This window comes from Dryas octopetala, chromosome 9, assembly GCF_963921425.1.
Source record: "Dryas octopetala chromosome 9, drDryOcto1.1, whole genome shotgun sequence".
Classification (NCBI taxonomy): Eukaryota; Viridiplantae; Streptophyta; class Magnoliopsida; order Rosales; family Rosaceae; genus Dryas; species Dryas octopetala.
In genome coordinates, this window is record NC_141374.1 from 1,327,655 (window position 1) to 1,346,046 (window position 18,392).

The window sequence follows — 18,392 nt, forward strand, 5'->3', positions numbered from 1 at the left end:
TCTTGGAGGATCATGTTCCATTAGCATGATCTACTACCAAGTCTGGCTGAAGACTCTAAACTTTGCACTGATTAGGAGGCAGCCCAACATTTTGAGAGAGAAAAGACATTGCCCTATGGCTGTTTGCATGGACATCAGGGAGTTCTTAACCTTTTGCTTCCCTTTAGTTTTTGTTGGTTGTTGTGTTTTTCTAGGTTGTTAGAGTAGTTGTCTTCCTAGCTTGAATGATCATTGCATACTTAGCTTGAAACATTGTCCTCAATGTTTCATTTAAGTTTGGAGGAAGAGTTTTAGGTTTAGATTTTTAATTTTTGAAACTTTTTGTTAAAATTTTTGAAAAATACCAAAAATATTTTTGTTTTTTGTGTCTTTTAGGTTCCTTCCCACCACTATGATGAATTGTAAATGCTTTGATCTTGCATATCTTGGTCGAATTGATGAAACTAGTTCTTTTGATTGTTCTTTTGACATGTAACTCATTTTGAGCATATTTGAACTATCTTTGTGTGGATTACAATGTTGGCATACTTTAGACTGAAAGTGATTGCATGACTTGTATGATCTAGGCTTCTAGTGAAACTTATATACCCCTTGTGAGATTTGAGCCTTAATGCTTTTATTTTGAGAGTTTTATGCTAATATTCCATGCGTTCATTGAATATCTAGAGTTGTCATATATGTTCTCATTGTTTTTCACTTGATCAAATGCTTGAAATGTGCATCATTATAAATCAAATGATAGAAGTTTCATTTCAATTTAATTGAAGCATGTTGTAACTGCATGGAACTTAGGAAATGATTTAGGCCCTGTTTGTCTCGTTTGCACCGTTCTAGCCATCTTTTTGTGTTAATTTGTATCCCTAGTTGGCAAGTTGAGCCTATGTTAACTTTTTTGTTGTTTAACCATGTTACCCATGCCAACCCCTAAGTTTGGGGGAGTTACCCTTCTATTTAGTATATCTTACCCTTACTTAAGGAATTGTAGAGAACTACTTTATGATAATTGTTCAAATGTGTGCAAGACTTGAAAACAATGTAAAAAAGAAAAAGAAAAGTATATGTTTGCCATGCCCAAAAGAAAAAAGAAGAAAAAAAAAAATTGAAAAGGGTAGGCATGTGTATCACAAGTGTGCAAATTCAAGAATGCAAGCCTTGTCGCCAAAGTGTATAAGAATGAAATGAAATTGTAAAACCTGATTCTCTATGGTTCCTTTAAGTCTTTTTGTTTTCCATACCCTTCTTGTTTAAACCCTTCACCGTTAGCCCCATTACAACTCATATGTAAAGTCATATATGATCTTAGGTGAAGTGTAGTCTTAATGTGGAGATTAGATGGGATGGAAGCATATTGTATTTTGATTTGATTTCAGGTATTTGGTATCTTTCATAAGATCATTATTCTTTCACTTGTGTCTTTGTTCATACATATATGTGAGTAATTTGAATTTGTATGCATAAACTAGCTCACATATGCATTTTGAGTGACTACTTAGCCAATATCTCAGTGCTTTATTTTTTAGTGACTATCTTTGTGAGAATTGAAATTGAATTAGTTGCTTGTGATTACTCAAGTTTGCTTGAAAGTTCAGATTGAAAACTATGTTGATATTGTCTTACACACATGATGCTTTAACCCTGTTGATTGTGAGTTAGTGTTGGCATTTGGGTAAAATTCTGGAACTAGTATGTAATCTATTTGGTTGAGTTATGAATGATCAAGCATATCTGAGATTTTTGGTGGAAGGTTAGGTGGTTTTTCTTTTAGAGTCTTAATTAGTTTTTGTTTTGTTTTGCTAGGGACTAGCAAAAGCTAAGTTTGGAGAAATCTGTTGGGTCTTTAAATGTGTGCATTTTAGGCCCTCTATCTTAATGTATTTAATACTTAAGTCTTTATATTTTGTGTTATTTATATTTGTTTTTCCTTTTTGTAGGTGGAAAGCCCATAGGTAACAAATGGATGCAAATCAGCCCATTTTGAGCTGTTTAAGGAGAAACCCAAGAGCAAGAGAAAGAGTGCAAGCCCAGCCAAACCCCAACAGAGGTGGCGTGTAGCCTAAAAGAAAGAGCTGGCTGCACCTTACAAGGAATTCTTTCCCAATTTATCTCTAAAAATCAAATTTTTTAGTTACCAAATTTAGTTCTTTTAATTTTTTTTATTTTTAAGGGATTAATTAGGGGAGGAAATCAGCTACAAGCAAGTGTATGAGGTTGTTTATACTCTTATATAAAAACTAAAACACTTGATGTGTCTTAGGGTTCCACACTTGGAGAAATATCAGAAAAATAAAGAGAAAGGCTGCAGCTTGGAGGCGTGAGCTCTCTAAGGGTTTCATCCTTCTCTTTTCTTTTCTTTGTAATTGTTAGATGAAAACATAATTTCTGGATGTTTTCTTATGTGTAGCATGAACTAATCACTTTTTGTAGGGCCTAAGGTTCAGCCCCAGGCCGAGTATTCAATGGATTGGTGTTCTGGTTTCTGTTTTGATATAATTCCATGAATTGATGATTTTGATTTCACCATTTTCATTGTTTTCTAGTTGTTTTTAATCTTTGATTGATCACCTAGGGTTATTGCATTTAGAATCTTATCAAGTTAGGGTGAAGGCAACCAATCAGCTCCAAACATGAGTGATAAACAATCTAGGGCTTAATAATTGGTTAAAATCTGATTGCGTGAAATCATTTCTAGAACACCTAGGGCAGACGCCATGCTCTAGGGTTTTAGTTGCACTCATATTCCCACCTGCGTGTTAATGGATCTTTATGCATGCTTAGGTAGACAGCATGCCTAGGCTGCATTTAGGGTATCAAATTAAGGTAGATGCCATGCTCTAATTTGTACACTTGGAAAATCATGTATTTCATGCTATGCCATAGGTGAACATGCGAATGCATTCATCAATAAGAATTAAGGGTTTCAGATTGCATCATGACATTGAATATGAGGTTTAGTGGTAAAGTCCTAGAGTCCTAGTATCATCATCCATCTATTTTTACAAGTTATCTTGTTGTTTTCATTCTTTTTTCTAGCTGTGTAACTTAGTCTTTAATTTAGGTTTAATTTGATGTTTTCTAAGTCATCAAAATTCCCCCCCCCCCCCCCAACTCGTGTGAGTGTGCTTACATTCATTTTGTGTGATTGTGAATGCGTGTTTTGTTTGAGTTACTTGCTGCCCTAGGTGTGACAACTTGGGCAGCAACTTGTGTTTCATTTTTTTGTTTCTTTAGCATTAGGTTTATCATTTAAAGATCATCAATAGTACTCATGGGATCGACCTTACTTGCTATCTATATTATATATAAATTCGTGTACTGTGAGTATTAAAATATAACGAACAGTTTTTGGCGCCAGGTATTATGGATCTTGAACGATCACAACAACTCACATTCCCCTGAAAAAATAAATCAACAAAAAATGAAGAGCAAATTACAATTTAGTACCTCAACTTTACATGTTGTTTCAACTTAGTACCCCAACTTTGAAAACTTGCAAAAAAGTACCTCAACTTTCATTTTGTGTCAATTTAGTACCCCAACTTTGAAAACTTACAAAAAAGTACCTCAACTTTCATTTTGTGTCAATTTAGTACCCCAACTTTGAAAACTTAAAAAAAAGTACCTCAACTTTCATTTTGGGTCAAAATAGTACTTCCGTTAGTTTTTCTGTCAAAGTTGCAGGTATTTTCGTCTTTTCCTTAAATTTAAAAAATAATAATTTTTTTATAATAAAAAAATTTCTTAAAATTAAAAAAAAATTCCCTTCCCCCCGCCCAGCCCCGACCCACCTCCCTCCCCCCTGCCCACCCCCATCCCCCTCCCATCCCCGGCCCACTCAGCCCTTCCCCTCCCCTCCTCTCCTCCTCCCCCACCCAGCCACCACTCCCCCACCCATCCCCTCCCCAGCCCAGCCCAGCCCGCCCCCACCCAGCCAGCCCACCCCCACCCAGCCAGCCCCTCCCCAGCCCACCCGCACCCCCTCACCCCAAGCCCAGCGCCGTCGCACCCTCCACCCCCTGCCGCCGTTGCACCCCCTCCCCCAAGCCCCAGCCCCGTCGCACCTCCCAGCCCAGCCCGCCCCCACCCTGCACACCCCATTCCCTAACCCAGTGCCGACCCACCCCCTCCCCCTCACCCAAGCCCGACCCACCTCCCCCTATCACCCAGCCCCGACCCACCTCCCTCCCCCCCGCCCAGCCCCCCCGCCCTACCCAGCGCCACCCCTCAAATTTGGTTGGGTGGGGGCGGGCTGGGGAAATTTTTTTTATTTTTTTATTTTAAGAAAGTTTAAGAAATTTTTTTATTCAAAAAAAAAATTATTATTTTTTAAATTTAAGGAAAAGACGAAAATACCCCTGCAACTTTGACAGAAAAACTAACGGAGGTACTATTTTGACACAAAATGAAAGTTGAGGTACTTTTTTGTAAGTTTTCAAAGTTGGGGTACTAAATTGACACAAAATGAAAGTTGAGGTACTTTTTTGCAAGTTTTCAAAGTTGGGGTACTAAGTTGAAACAACATGTAAAGTTAAGGTACTAAATTGTAATTTGCTCAAAAATGAAACTTAGTATTATACACCATTAAACACTAGAAGCAAACCAAAAATTACAAAATTTAAGTTGCCCTTGAGTAGCAAGGATAGAATCTCCTTCCAGAATTTGCACGAGGAAAAGACGTCTGCAATCGGGTCACAAATCCACACATACAACACTGTTTATTCTGCCGCAGATACTTGGTAATTTGATTCTTTTGTTCGTCTTGCTTAGAAAATCTTCTTTAATTTTGATGATACACTTATGGGGAAGATTGTACTGTGATTTATGGGTGAGAAGGGAAAAAGTTTCAGGAGGGAAATAAAGGAGGGAAAATGATCAAGTCTAAATGGAAGCCAAGGGATCATTTTGCCTTAAAGAAGGAACCCACGTTATTAACACGTGGTTTTATGCAAACGTAGCTTTAGATGGAAATTATGTAAGTTGATAGAACAATTAAATTGGCTAAATTGACGGTTATGATCCTTATTTTTTCAAATTAGAAATCTTAAAGCAAAATGACGTTAATCCGTACACTCTCTCTCATTTCGTTTACACTGCCTCTTCTTTCTCTTTGCCATCGAAGCTGTGCTCTCAGCTCTCTCTTCTCTCAGACCACCACAAGTCCACAACCAGACGCCACCACCACCACGTCCCTCTCATCTTCGATCTCCCTGTCTCTTCGATCTCCCTCCCTCTCTTCGATCTCCCGCTGTCTCTTCTTCTCTGTCCATCTCAGACCACCACAACCCGGCGCCACCACCACCAGAGGTAAGAAACCCCTAAACCCAATCGATTGGATTAAGCAGTTAGGGTTTCAAATTTCTGGGTTTTCAAATTTGGGGATTTTAGGGTTTTTTAAAATTGGGGCTTTTGGGGTTCTCGGATTGGGGGTTTTATGCTTTTAAATCAATTAAATTCATGGCAGATGGGTCTGTTGGTCAATGAATTGAAAGGTCACATTTTAGGGGTTTCAAACTTAAGGGCTTTCTGGGTTTTCAAAAATTGGGGTTTTGGATTCAATTCGACTTCAATTCTTTTTAAATGTGCAGATTATAATTCTAAATGTGTTTCTCAATTTAAATTTTAGCATGTGTATTCTTCATTGCTTGTATTGCAGGTTAATTTAACTGTGGGTTGTTTGGTTGCTTTCTGTTGCTGTCTTGCTGATTGCTTGCTGAACCAGGTATGAAATTCAATTAATTTCATTTCAGTTTACATGTATGTATATGTAGATATTGATTGCTTGCTTTCTGTTGCTGTATGCATATGTATTAATTGATCGCATGGCTGCATGAATGGCTGAATAGAATTGGCTGAATTGAATCAATTGATTGCTGTTTTTATGTATATGTATAGTTAGTAGTTTAGTACTGATATACATTACTAAATAGAATTGGCAGATGTATTATCAAACTTAATGAATGGCTGAATGCTGAATGCTAAATGCTAAATGATTCTAGGAAACTTAGTATACAATTATACATATACTGTTATACATATACAGATATGCTAAATGGATGGCTGAATGCTAAATGAATTATCAAACTTAATGAATGGCATTATCAAACTTAGTACTAGGAGTTAGTATTTTAAATGAATGATCGTACATTGTATTTTACAAGTTATTGTGATTCATTTAAAATACATATGATTCTAGGATGAATGCTTGTTTTCTTGATAATTCTAGTACATATGATAATGCTTATTTGCTTGTTTGCTTTAAAATACATATGATAACTTTGAATACTTGTTTGCTGCCTAGTTAGCATTAAGTTATTAACTTTGAATATATGATTATAGGATGGAGTCTAGCCAGTCAAGCACACTAGCTGCCTCTTTTAGTCTTAATGCTCCTAGAATAACCTCAGTCCCACCCCAAACACCCCAAACACCTCCTCCTCCACCCCAACCTGAAAGTAATCCACCTGAAACCCAACCTGGGCAAGATGAACAAGCTGAATCTGAACCGCAGGTTGCTAAAAAGGGTAGGCAGCAGTCTGATGTGTGGACATTTTGCACCAAGGTGTTTAAGAAAAATGCAAAAGGGGTCATGTATCCTTGGGCTGTTTGCAACACTTGCAAACATGAAATGCCTGCCCATCCTAAGCATAATGGGACAACTGGTATTAGGAATCACATAGAGAGAAGGTGTACAAAGTGTCCTGCTTACAAGGGTAATCAGTTAGGTAAAGGACAATCCACAATTGCTCAGGACAGTATGGGGGCTCCATTGGTTCCCCATACATTCAATCAAAAAAGGCATGACGAAAAGGTTGTTAGGTTTGTGATTAGGGATGAAATGCCTTTTAGGGTGGTTGAGGGAGTTGCGTTTAAGGAGATGATTGCTGGCTTGTTTCCCAAGTTTAGGATACCAGATAGGAAGAAAGTGGCTGCTGCCGAAGGCCACCTATTTGCTTGCTGCTGAAGTTTGCTTGTTGTTGCTGCACCTATTTGATGATTTTGATCAATGTTGAAGTTTGCTTGTTGCTGCACCTATTTGCTTGCTGTTAGGTTTACATTTTGTCATTTTCCATTTGGTTAAATTGGTTGTACATTTGGACCTTTGTGCTTAGGTTATGTATATTTCAGTCTAGTGAACAAACTGGTATTGATAGTGTGATAGACCGATAGTGATAGTGTAATGGTTATTTTCTTTAGTGTGATATTAGTTAGGATATTTTGTTATTTTCTTTTAAGTGTAATGGTTGTAACTTGTAAGTCTAGCTGGTGATCCTAACTAATATCACTTTATTGCAGTTTATCACTTTATTGCAGTTTTTATTCATTGTGAATATCTGAGTATGTGATGTAGGATTGGAGTTTATTTTCTACATTGTGAATAACTGAATATGTGATGAATTGATGATGAATAGACTCAAAGAATATAGCCTATAGAAATCAGCTTGCAAAGGTTTGGGTATGTTTTAGGCCATTTTCTGTGTTTAAAACAACCCATAACCATTCTCAGAAGCTTTCTGAAGAAGAAGAGAGAAGAATTCAGAATTTCTCGTTCATGAGTGAGAGTGAGACTGAGCGATGTACTTGAAGAAGCCCCAATGGATCGAGGGCATACCATCAAAGGCCTTGCCGGACTCGGAATTGCAACCACCACCGACTGCTGTCAGCAACCTGGGAAACTCGTTGACCCGGCAGCGAGTGTACCGCGAGGTTACCCTTGCGCTCCGGACCGGCCTGAGAGACGTGCGCGCCGAGTTCTCTTTTCTCCGAGTCCGCGGCCTCCGCTCGCTACTCAAGTTCCTCCGATCCGTCGCCGAGTCCGACACCACCATTAACCTCTTCTCTCAGACCCAATCCATCCCCGACCTTCAAGGTCACTCTAAATGCCTAATTTTTATTTTCTAATTATTGAAAATGAAATTTTATTTATTTATTTATTTTTTTTGTGACAGTGGTGCCGGCTCTGTTTCAACACTCACTGAAAGAGGCGGGTGATGAGGTTGTGCAGAATTTGCATCACATTTTTGGCAACGAGCCTCTGCAAATAACGAGTCCTTCAAGGGACGGTGAGGTATCGCTTGCGCTTCGAGTTTTGGAAGGTTGTTGTCTCCTTGATAGAGAATGTGCCGTTTTGGCTCATCAGCACAAGGCTATTCAGGTATTACCCATTTAGCTGAAGAAGTTAGATAAAAAAACCCAATTAATTAATACATAATTAAAATTATGTTGGTTTGAATTTCAGAAATGAAGCAGTTTTTGTATATGGGTTTGTGTAGGTGTTGATGAATATACTACCAACTCGAGGAGTGGTTGAGCAAGGTGCGTGCTTGGATGCATTGATCGCCATTATGTTGGATTCATCAGCCAATCAAATGGTATGTTCAATTTAATTATATTTGGTTTCTGAATGGTGATGATGGGTCGTTTACTCTTTTACACTTTCAGTGTTTTTGTGTAATGTTTAGGATTTTGAGGCATTGAATGGTATTGAGGAAGTTGCGGAACTCATAAGAGACAAGCAAGTTGATGAAAACCTCAGGTTCTTATCCATTTTATGCAGATTGATTGTTTTCTTGTGTAACCTCCATTGCACAAGGTCTAGCATTATGATGTTGAGATGATATGTTCACTGTCCTGAGTTATGATTTGAAGTTTTGTCTGCTTACCATTTTCGGAGGGTGAGAAATGAAAGTTTTCTTGATACGTGCTTGGGGTAAATGTGAAAGTTTCTGCAACAATAGCTTTATGGTAGCCACATGATTTTTGTGTGTGCTCCTTGGCTCTTCCTATTCGTAACCCCTTTATCTTTAATGCCATTTATGGGGTTGTGCATCGGATGAGTTTTGATAAAATTCGTTGTTCATTCTAGGCTTCATTGAGTTTATTTCCTCTTGCTTATTTCCTTGTTTGTCTAATGAGTAATGATCGAGGCCATCTGCAAGAAATGAGTTAGAGTTAGCCTGTTAGGATTTATGGATATTGCTTTGCCTGGGTTTGGTCCCTCTGCTAATTCTATGCAAGCTGAAGACCAACATCTTTTGCTTCTGATTAGGTTGAAATGTGGAGAGTTCTTGCTGCTACTCATTGGACATGTAAATGGGAGGGAAAGGCCTCCCTTGGCAACTGTACATGAAGACATAAGGCGGCTTTTGGGTGAGAAATCTGCTTCCTTGATATGGGCAGCCAGTCAATTTGGTTCGACTCTTGATCCGGAGAAGAGACTAACAGCACTTCACATCCAAGCTCGTCGCGTGCTAGAGTCCTTGGACCTGTACTGAATCTGAACATAGACCATAGGCATTTCCCTTTTGTTCTTAAGGAAATCCCCATCCAAGCTCTTTGCAACGGTTGACGTTCCAGAATCAAGAATGTTTTAAGAAATTGAGTTGAAGAAGCTGTGTATTCACATATTTTTGTACAACATAGAGCAGGAATCTTGGTTGCTGTTTTGTTTTGTAGCTATAAACTAATTGTAAACCCAGTTTTCATTTGCATAATCAACTTATTGCCTTTGTTCTCTGAGATTTTTCACCAGCAAGAAAGACCTGAATTTCTTCTTGGGCTTTTTTGTATACCTCTATCCTTCAGCTTCTCTGCTGCAATTTTTCCAATTGAACATTACCGCATTGTACACAACCTCCAAGCAAAGCACCAAATTAACGTCACATTACATACCCACTTTCCACACCTACTATTGTTGTGTTTGGCTCGTTGAAGTCCTAGTTGGTTTTAAGATTCCTAATCAGTTTAGGAAACTAGAGAAAAGTGTGCACAAGTATTTCCTAGTAGCTTTAGGAAATAGTTCTCTTGTATTCCTAGTTGATTTAAGGTTTTAGATTTAGGGAAGAAAGTTCCTTTCCCTATTTTAAAAGGTTTAGGCTATCCTAATAAGCCAATGAATGTAAGCTAAACCCTATAGTCTATAAATAGGGCTTGGCAGGTCTAAAAATTTTAAGAGAGGAGTTTCTCAAGTCTACATAAGTTTTGAAGAAAGGCAGAAACACGAGTGATAGAGAGAGAAAGAGTGAGCTGCGGGTAGAGGGTTATTTTTAGGGTTTCAATAAGCTCTTGTAATCTATTTCTAATCTTCATAGTGTAGTTGTGATTCTCGAAAGATCACACGGGGACATAGGCAAAGTTAGCCGAACCTCGATAACAAATCTTTGGTGTTCTCGTGTGTTTTCTTTAGTTAGTAGAGTGGGTTTTGCTACTAATTTGGCCATGGTGTGGTTCAATTCATGGTTGCATCTGGTTAGGAGTATAACAAGGAAATGGAAATGTGTATGGGTTGCACTGAGCTTCAAAACTAATGTCATTCATTATTGTGGAGTTTGCCCAACATTCCTTCTTCTGTTGGAGATGGGAGCTGTATAGCAATGCCAGGGAGGCACGACTCTGGTGTGTCTTATGCCAACCTTGAGGCAAAAAGTGGAAGTGATGTATTGAATCACAACTTTTCTCTTTGATGGAATAATTGAGCATAACTTGTATAAGGATGTACTGTCTTTTATTTATTTCCCAGTAAAATCATATGTTTATATATTTATTTATTGTATTCAAAGTCCATTATTTCCTCCTAAGTTTCATTTTCTAAACATAAGAATGGTAGCCGTTTAAAACTATTAAAGAATATAGGGAACTTGATTTTTGAAGAAATTGAAATGTAACCCATAGGCCATAGGCCATTGGCCCCTAGATAAAAGCATTTTTTGTATTAGAAAGAAGACTTAAAGGCTTAACAAAAGGAGAGAATTATTTTACCCAAAAAACAAACAAGTGATTAAAGGACAAATTTTACAAGCGCAATATGATTTTTTTGGGTTTTATAATTATTTAATAGTTGAGGAGAATTTAGGGGTGTTCAGGAGAGATTTTTCGGTGTAACTGATACACCGTCATATTATGTAATCAGTATATGTGTCATAATATGGGTGAATGTTATTAATACTATACCCTACTATTATAAACATACTGTCTAATAATACCTTTACACGTTGGATTGGTTACACCATGTAGCGCTGTATCGGTTACATTGAAAAAATTCTCGGTGTTCAAGGCTTAAATTTCCACATCTCCAAAAATATTTTAAGTCTAGAAATTTGATGCATCAAGTCAAAATAAAAATAAAAAAGGTTATTTTTTTTAAAGTCCAGTTCAGAAATTAGGCTGATAACCCAGCCCACTTGTTATAGGAAATCTCAACTCGGTCTACTTTAATGAGAAGCGTGCGACACAGAGCACTCTCAATGTTCACTGAGCGCTCAGAAATTGCTACTGTCAGACAACTGTACGACAGTAGCTATTTAAATTGCAAAAAATGTACCGTTATTCGTACCCAATTTTTTGTATCAATAGCCCCAACAATTTAATGAAATATTAATTTTAATATAAATTGACGATTAAGGACAAATATTTACTTTAAAATTTTAAAAAATAATTAACTTAAACTATACCCAACAACTCTGTATACTCAACAATTTTTTTATCAGTAGTCTCGTGCACATTACCTTCATCCTCTATTCAAATAACAAACAAGAGTGTGATAAGATACAAGACCAGTACTCTTTAATAACAAAGTTTTTCTTTCAAATAAGGATACATAAAAACACATTGATCAAATGAAAATTGACATTGTCAAAGCTCAAACCACCCAACTGCTAATAAACCCCCACCAAGAATTACACACAAACCCACAAACACTACTCTGAGAGGTAAACACTGATCTGCATAATGGTGTCCACCATCCACACCATTAGTTGTGTGTTTGTCCTCCTACTGAAGGCTCTCAATGGCCGCATACCCATTTGCATTATCATACTTCCCAGTCCCACCAATCACCACAGGTCCTCTGAAGTTTAGTTGTGTAATGTGTGAGACAGACTTATGTAAGTCAGACATCACTACTGGAAAAATGGACAGTAGGCACAAACAATGACTCACAATTATGAGGTGGATGAGATTAGAGCATTTTCATACATGGTTTGGAGTAATCAGTAACTCAAAATTAGTTGACACAGAGAAAGGGTGAGTAATTTAATAATAGGCACTGGTAAACTGTGAGGGTTATTAAAAATCAGCGGCTTCGGCTGCGTGGAGCCACTGCAAGGGAGCTGAGAAATTAATAACTTCACATATGAGCAAACTGTGCCATTTAGTAATTCACAGATGACCAAACTGTGCCATGTAGTAATTCACAGATTACCAAACCGTGACATGTACTAGTATTGTTCAGATTTTATATAAGTTTGGTGGTTTTCTAAAGGTTCACGGTTTTGGATAAGTTGTGTATATTTTAACTATCAGTCACTGTTTGCATACTGTGCCTATTCCAAAAGTAATATTTTATCCATCAGTCACGGTTTGCATACTGTGCCATGACCAAAAGTACTATTTTAACTATCAGATTTTATCTATTAGTCACGGTTTGCATACTGTGCCATGACCAAAAGTAATATTTTAACTATCAGTCACTGTTTGCATACTGTGCCATGACCAAAAGTAATACCCTCCTCCTTCCCTCTCCAATTTATCACGCGAAATAGATAATACAGATTGACTTCGCAGTACCCACCGCGCGCAGGAGCAAAACCCCCTTCTCTTCCCCCCCTTTGATTGATAAATTTTTCAGCGCTCAGAGATCAAATAAGGCCAGGTATGGGTTTATTTAGTATACTCATATCCCAAATTTGCCTAATTAAGTATGTAATGGTAGTCTTCTTATACTTCATTCCCATTATGAGTTGTTGGCTAGGAAGTTCAACAAAGACCACGAGACCGGATTAGATTAATGATTGAGGAATTGACAAGGAGAACCTGGCAATTTGAACTTGAATTATTACATGTTAGACTTACCATTTAAGCTCTACATCTGATTGATTTAGAACAATAGAAATATTGGGTTTGATTGCAATTTAGGATTTCCCATTTTTTAAGTTCATGACTTTATAATATCTGTTATGAATATATCATATGAGTATGCATTTGGTTTGTCACTTGCGTGATGAATAATCCCCATAAGTATGTATTTTGTTTAACATTTTAATTTAGCAAGCATTTAATTTTTAGTATTGCATTTTTAATATTACAATACCTACTTGTATATTTGATCCGACCTATATTCCTTCAGTTTTTTTTTAAGATTCTAAATACAGAACAAACAAGAACACTTGAAGCTTGGTCTGTGCGCTTTCACAATTGAAATCAAGTTTGTTGTAGTCTCAATTTCTATTTACATGTAGATATAATTGTTATCAACAAAGGTAGTGAATAAAATGACTCAATTTTCTGATCCCATTTAGTTATCCTTCTTCCTCCCAACCCGTGTTTTTATTATTCTCTCTCTGTATTGGCCTTGACAGTTTTGAGTATAAGCAAATGAACAACAAGCAGGTGGTTATAGTAGAAATTAAAATTAATTCTTGAATATATCCATCAATTGTCATAAGTATGTATTGGGAAACTGCATCCAAGCATATTTCCTATTGTTCATACATCCACTCTTTTGTTGAACATCTTTATGGGCTTCGGCTGCTATTATTTTTTGGATTTTTTTTGGAAATTGACTTAGTTTTCTTCTAATTACTAGGTAGAGAGTGAACTCAATGGATAAAGATTGGGTATTTTTGGATCGTATGAGTGACGAATATTTGACAAGGCTACGTCCATACATTAAGAGTATCCGCATTTGATGGTGACATTAAGTGCCCGTGTAGTCAATGTTGTAATCGGTATTGGAAGTCACCTATAGAAGTTGAAGAACACATTTTTGTTGATGGTATGGACGAAGATTATGTTAATGCACCATGGACATCGCATGGGGAGCAGTTGCCTAGGCCTAACACTGAAGCAACCCATGTTGAGAATGAAGATATGATTGGTATGTTGCATGATGCCTTTGGAATGCATGGGTTTGAATATACTGCTGGAACTAATGATGATACCTCCCCTCCCTCTGGGCCCACTTCTGCTGTTGAAAATTTTTTCCATGCGATGGAAGATGCTAAAGTAGAGTTGTACCCAGGCTATGGCAGAACTAAGCTTTCCTTCTTGGTGAGATTATATCAGATCAAGTGCTTGCATTCTTGGACCAACACATCTTTTACAGAATTGCTGACTTTGCTAAAGGATTGGTTTCCGAAAGGGGTGAATTTGCCACCTAGTTTTTATAAGACCAAGAAGTTCATTACTGACTTGGGTTTGAGTTATGAAAAAATTGATGCATGCCCAAAATATTGCATGTTATATTGGAAGGAGCATGCCAACAATACATCATGCCATGTGTATGGCAAACCACGTTACAAGGAAAACATAGAGGCCGGACATGTCACTCGTACTAAAGTTGCTAATAAGGTGTTACGTTACTTTCCTTTGGGACCACGACTCCAACGTCTTTATATGTCACATCATACCGCTGATTCTATGGTATGGCATGCCGAACGCAGACAGGTAGATGGTGTGCTTAGGCATCCTGCAGACTCCCCAGCGTGAGAAAAATTAGATAGTTTGGATCCATCCTTTGGTTCAGAGCCACGTAATGTGCGCTTATGGTTGGCTAGTGATGGATTTAATCCTTTCGGTATGATGAGCTTATCCCACAGTACTTGGCCAGTGATAATTTCAGTTTATAATCTTCCACCGTGGCTATGCATGAAACAACCGTACTTAATGCTTTCTTTGCTTATCCCTGGTCCAAAGAGTCTTGGAAATGATATAGATATTTATCTTCAACCTTTAGTTGAGGAGTTGAAGACTCTTTGGGAACATGGGTTACCAACATTTGATGCAGTAAAAAAAGAGACTTTCATCATGCGTGCTGCCGTATTGTGGACAATTAATGATTTTCCAGCATATGCGATGCTATCAGGTTGGAGCACTAGAGAGAAGAAGGCATGCCCACAATGTGCATATGGGACATATTCTCTAAGGTTGAATGTAAGTCAAAAAGAATGTTATCTTGGTCATCATCGATGGTTGCCTATCAATCATCGGTTTCGAAGATTGACTCATTCATTTAACGGATCCCAAGAGCATGGTTTACCACCAATTCCTATGACAGGTGGAGAGTGTCTGGCTTCATTAAGTGGGTTAACATTTCAATTTGGTAAGGGTAAAAAGAAATCTTTAACTCGCAAGCGCAAACATGATGCTGCCAAGTACGATGGTCCATGGAAGAAAAAAAGCATTTTTTTTTATCTACCATATTGGAAGGATCTTCTTATTCGACATAATCTGGATGTGATGCATATTGAAAAAAACGTCACAGATAGTGTTTTGGGGACGTTGTTATGTATTGATGGGAAAAACAAAGACACATACAAGGCTCGCTTGGATTTGGTGGATCTAAAAGTGAAAAAAAAAAAAAACTACATCCCATACTTGAAGGGGGAAGAACAAAACTACCCCCGAGCCCTTTCACCTTATCAAATGAAGAAAAAACGTCAATATGCAAAGTCCTTGCATCAGTCAAGGTTCCTGATGGGTTTTCCTCCAACATATCCAGATGTGTTAAAGTCGAAGAGAAGAAATTAATAGGTCTAAAGAGCCATGATTGCCATATACTTATGCAATACTTGATTCCTATTGCAATTCGTGGGATCTTACCAAGAAATGTGATTCGTGTGCTACTCGAGCTTAGTTCATTTTTTCGAAACCTCTGTTCTAAAGTTGGTACTACTGGTCACTTTCAAGTTTTGTCTCGAAGAATCACAATTACATTATGTGAATTAGAAAAGTTATTGCCGCCGGCATTTTTTGACTCAATGGTTCACTTGCCTATTCACCTTGCTGATGAAGCAGCAATAGCTGGTCCTGTACAATACAGGTGGATGTACCCAATCGAGAGGTATATGTCTAAACTTTTTGAATTAGCTGGATTTTTTATAGGAAAGGTAAATGAATTGCCATGAAACCATTTCATGTCCTTTATTAAGTTAGTGTTTTTCCTATTCTTTACAAGCAATTTCGAATTGGTTTAGAAAAAACAACACATTGTTTAGTCTGGATTATGAAATGATGGTCAATTAATATTTTTTTTTTTCCTAAGTTACTCTTTAGTGCTTTATTTATTTTAAGATGAAATTTGATGAAAACTTGTTTTCGCTGATGTTTAGTCCCTATATGAGGTGGTGTTGTATGTTCTCAAACCGTGTCTCTCTTGTTTTGCTGCCCTAAATCCCAAAGTTTTGCTTCAACTTTGGGATATAACATATAATTGGCCTTTATGTATAAGTACAATACTTGACCTGAGTTTTTAATACTTAAAAACACTATATACTATTATTGTATATCCAACTGACCACGTTAAAAATGGATATAAAGACAATTAACAAGTACCAACAGCTACCTAAAAAAAATAAATATATTGATGAATTATCTGAACATTGAGGACCGCAAATGCTTATGCCCTCTGGTTTGTGTTGTCTTTCGATTAAAAACGTAGTATGTAATGTATAAATATATTTTATTTATTATTTGCTTTATTCTCCTCTGTTACATGAATCAAACATGAACAAGTTATATATATATTTTACAATTTGATTTGGGTTAGTTTTCTTTTACTTATGCTCATCACCACGTTAATTATTTTATGCAGATACTTGCAAACACTCAAGAAATATGTTCGTAACAAATATCATCCTGAGGGCAGCATCGCCGAAGGGTATATCGTTGAAGAGTGTTTAACTTTTTGCTCTATGTATCTTGGGGACGAAACTGTTACACGTCGAAATAGGCCTGGTCGAAATGTTTATGCGGTAGGGAGTGGTGCACGTGACGGACTAGTAATATTTTCAGGACCTGGAAGATCTCTTGGGAGAGTAGAATTATTCAACCTAGACCAATCAAAATGGGAAAGAGCACACTTGCATGTGTTGCTCAACTGCCCCGAAGTCCAACCATATATAAGGTGCAATACATAAGATGTTGATGTGAATGTGATAATACTGGATGGTTTCATTTTTTTCAAATAATTGTCAAACTATCTTATCATTTATTTCATTTATTAGGGAACACGTTGCTCGTGAGAGGGAAAATCGAGGACCACGCATAAGTGAAGCAGAATCTATACAATTATTGCACTTGTCATTTCCGGAGTGGTTTCGAATACATGTTAGTATCCTGCTAGTAATTGATATATTTAGAATGATGTTGATATATTTGGGAATAGTGTATAATATTTGGTCATTTATGCAGATCGATGACCAAATAGATCGTGGGGTTTGCAACATTAGTGACGACTTGTGCGCATTGGCTAGTGGACCGAGCCGGCGAGCTGGTCGTTGGAAAAGATACATAATGAATGGTTATCGGTTCCATGTGAAATCTGTTGATGAGGGTGGCCAGTCACAAAATAGTGGTGTATTTGTACAATGTGAGAATGAGAATTATGCTATAGTTGAAGATACTAATCCGAGCTCATCCATGGTTGACTATTATGGTGTACTGAATGACATTATTGATTTAGACTATCATAATGACCGACATGTGGTGTTATTTGATTGTGACTGGATAAATGGGCAAGGCCGCCGAAGTGGTATTAAAATAGATGAATATGGGTTTACATTAGTGAACTTCACTCGATTGATGCCCCCACAGGACACATTTATTTTAGGGTCACAAGCACATCAGGTGTTTTATGTGCAAGATCTAAATCAACCAGTTTGGCATGTTGCGGTGAAAACAAGGCCTAGAGATTATTTTGACATGGGCATAGTAACAGCCCATGATATTTCTGCACCTCAAAACTTGGATGATGCCACTAATGTGGTCGACGAAGTAGAGGTCCGAACAGATGTGGAAGATGTGATGGTGACTTAAATGGACAGCCAGGTAAATCTTATTTTGAATATCACACTTTATGGCAAACATCATGAAATGGTTATTTGGTTTTTCGCCCATGACTAATTATATCCCTCTAATGAACATATGAACATATTTTACTTTGGTGTTTACAATTTGTGTTCCTGGTGATCTGAACTTAAATAAGTCACTTGCAATATCCAGAAAACAAGTAGATTTGATTCACATGTTGTATTTTAAGGCATGCAATACGGAACATTATACTCATTGTTGTTACTGTGCTTATTTTCTTGTCATCACCATAAGATGGTTGTTTTGTAATGGAAATGGTACGTGATAATAATAGTGGATATCTGAGGATGTAATTTAGTATGTTTTAGAAGTCCTACAATTTGAGTAACTGTTGAAAAAACAAATGAAATGCTGCCGAAATTTAAATAGCATTGTGCTATTGAACCAAATAGAGAAAGCATATATGGATGGATAGTATCACCCAATTTAACATTATGTTTATTAAATGGCATGTTCCATGGAGTTACGAATTAATTCAATGTTTTATTGTTAATGCAGGTTAGTGTGATGACTAGCAGATTGGTTAGCAAGAG

The 18,392-nt window shown here is 37.3% G+C and overlaps 2 protein-coding genes across 4 annotated transcripts; both read left to right on the forward strand.

Annotated features, from left to right (window-relative positions):
* The first annotated feature begins 5,056 nt into the window (after positions 1-5,056).
* On the forward strand, positions 5,057-9,519 carry ISI1 (binding protein). 3 transcript variants are annotated; one of them, XM_086256842.1, is made up of 7 exons: positions 5,057-5,301; positions 5,651-5,716; positions 7,407-7,864; positions 7,944-8,149; positions 8,268-8,366; positions 8,457-8,530; positions 9,044-9,519. In XM_086256842.1, the coding sequence occupies exons 3-7, from the start codon at positions 7,570-7,572 to the stop codon at positions 9,267-9,269; spliced, it is 900 nt and encodes a 299-aa protein (XP_086112968.1). In that variant the 5' UTR covers positions 5,057-5,301; positions 5,651-5,716; positions 7,407-7,569; the 3' UTR covers positions 9,270-9,519. The 3 variants fall into 3 exon arrangements, with proteins under 3 accessions (XP_086112968.1, XP_086112967.1, XP_086112969.1); XM_086256841.1 differs by having other exon boundaries at positions 7,502-7,864; XM_086256843.1 differs by having other exon boundaries at positions 7,505-7,864.
* Positions 9,520-13,592: 4,073 nt separating this feature from the next.
* LOC147273086 (uncharacterized) lies at positions 13,593-17,805 on the forward strand. Its single transcript, XM_086256697.1, has 4 exons — positions 13,593-15,832; positions 16,583-16,894; positions 16,995-17,097; positions 17,182-17,805. Exons 1-4 carry the CDS (start codon positions 15,552-15,554, stop codon positions 17,803-17,805), a joined length of 1,320 nt encoding a protein of 439 aa, XP_086112823.1. The 5' UTR covers positions 13,593-15,551.
* Positions 17,806-18,392: the final 587 nt, after the last annotated feature.

Coding starts and splice junctions, on each gene's coding strand:
- ISI1 (XM_086256842.1), top strand. CDS start 7,570: ATGTACTTGAAGAAGCCCCAATGGATCGAGGGCATACCATCAAAGGCC. Junction 7,865..7,943: donor ATCCATCCCCGACCTTCAAG/GTCACTCTAAAT, acceptor TTTTTGTGACAG/TGGTGCCGGCTCTGTTTCAA. Junction 8,367..8,456: donor ATTCATCAGCCAATCAAATG/GTATGTTCAATT, acceptor TGTAATGTTTAG/GATTTTGAGGCATTGAATGG.
- LOC147273086 (XM_086256697.1), top strand. CDS start 15,552: ATGCAATACTTGATTCCTATTGCAATTCGTGGGATCTTACCAAGAAAT. Junction 15,833..16,582: donor TGGATGTACCCAATCGAGAG/GTATATGTCTAA, acceptor TATTTTATGCAG/ATACTTGCAAACACTCAAGA. Junction 16,895..16,994: donor GAAGTCCAACCATATATAAG/GTGCAATACATA, acceptor TTCATTTATTAG/GGAACACGTTGCTCGTGAGA.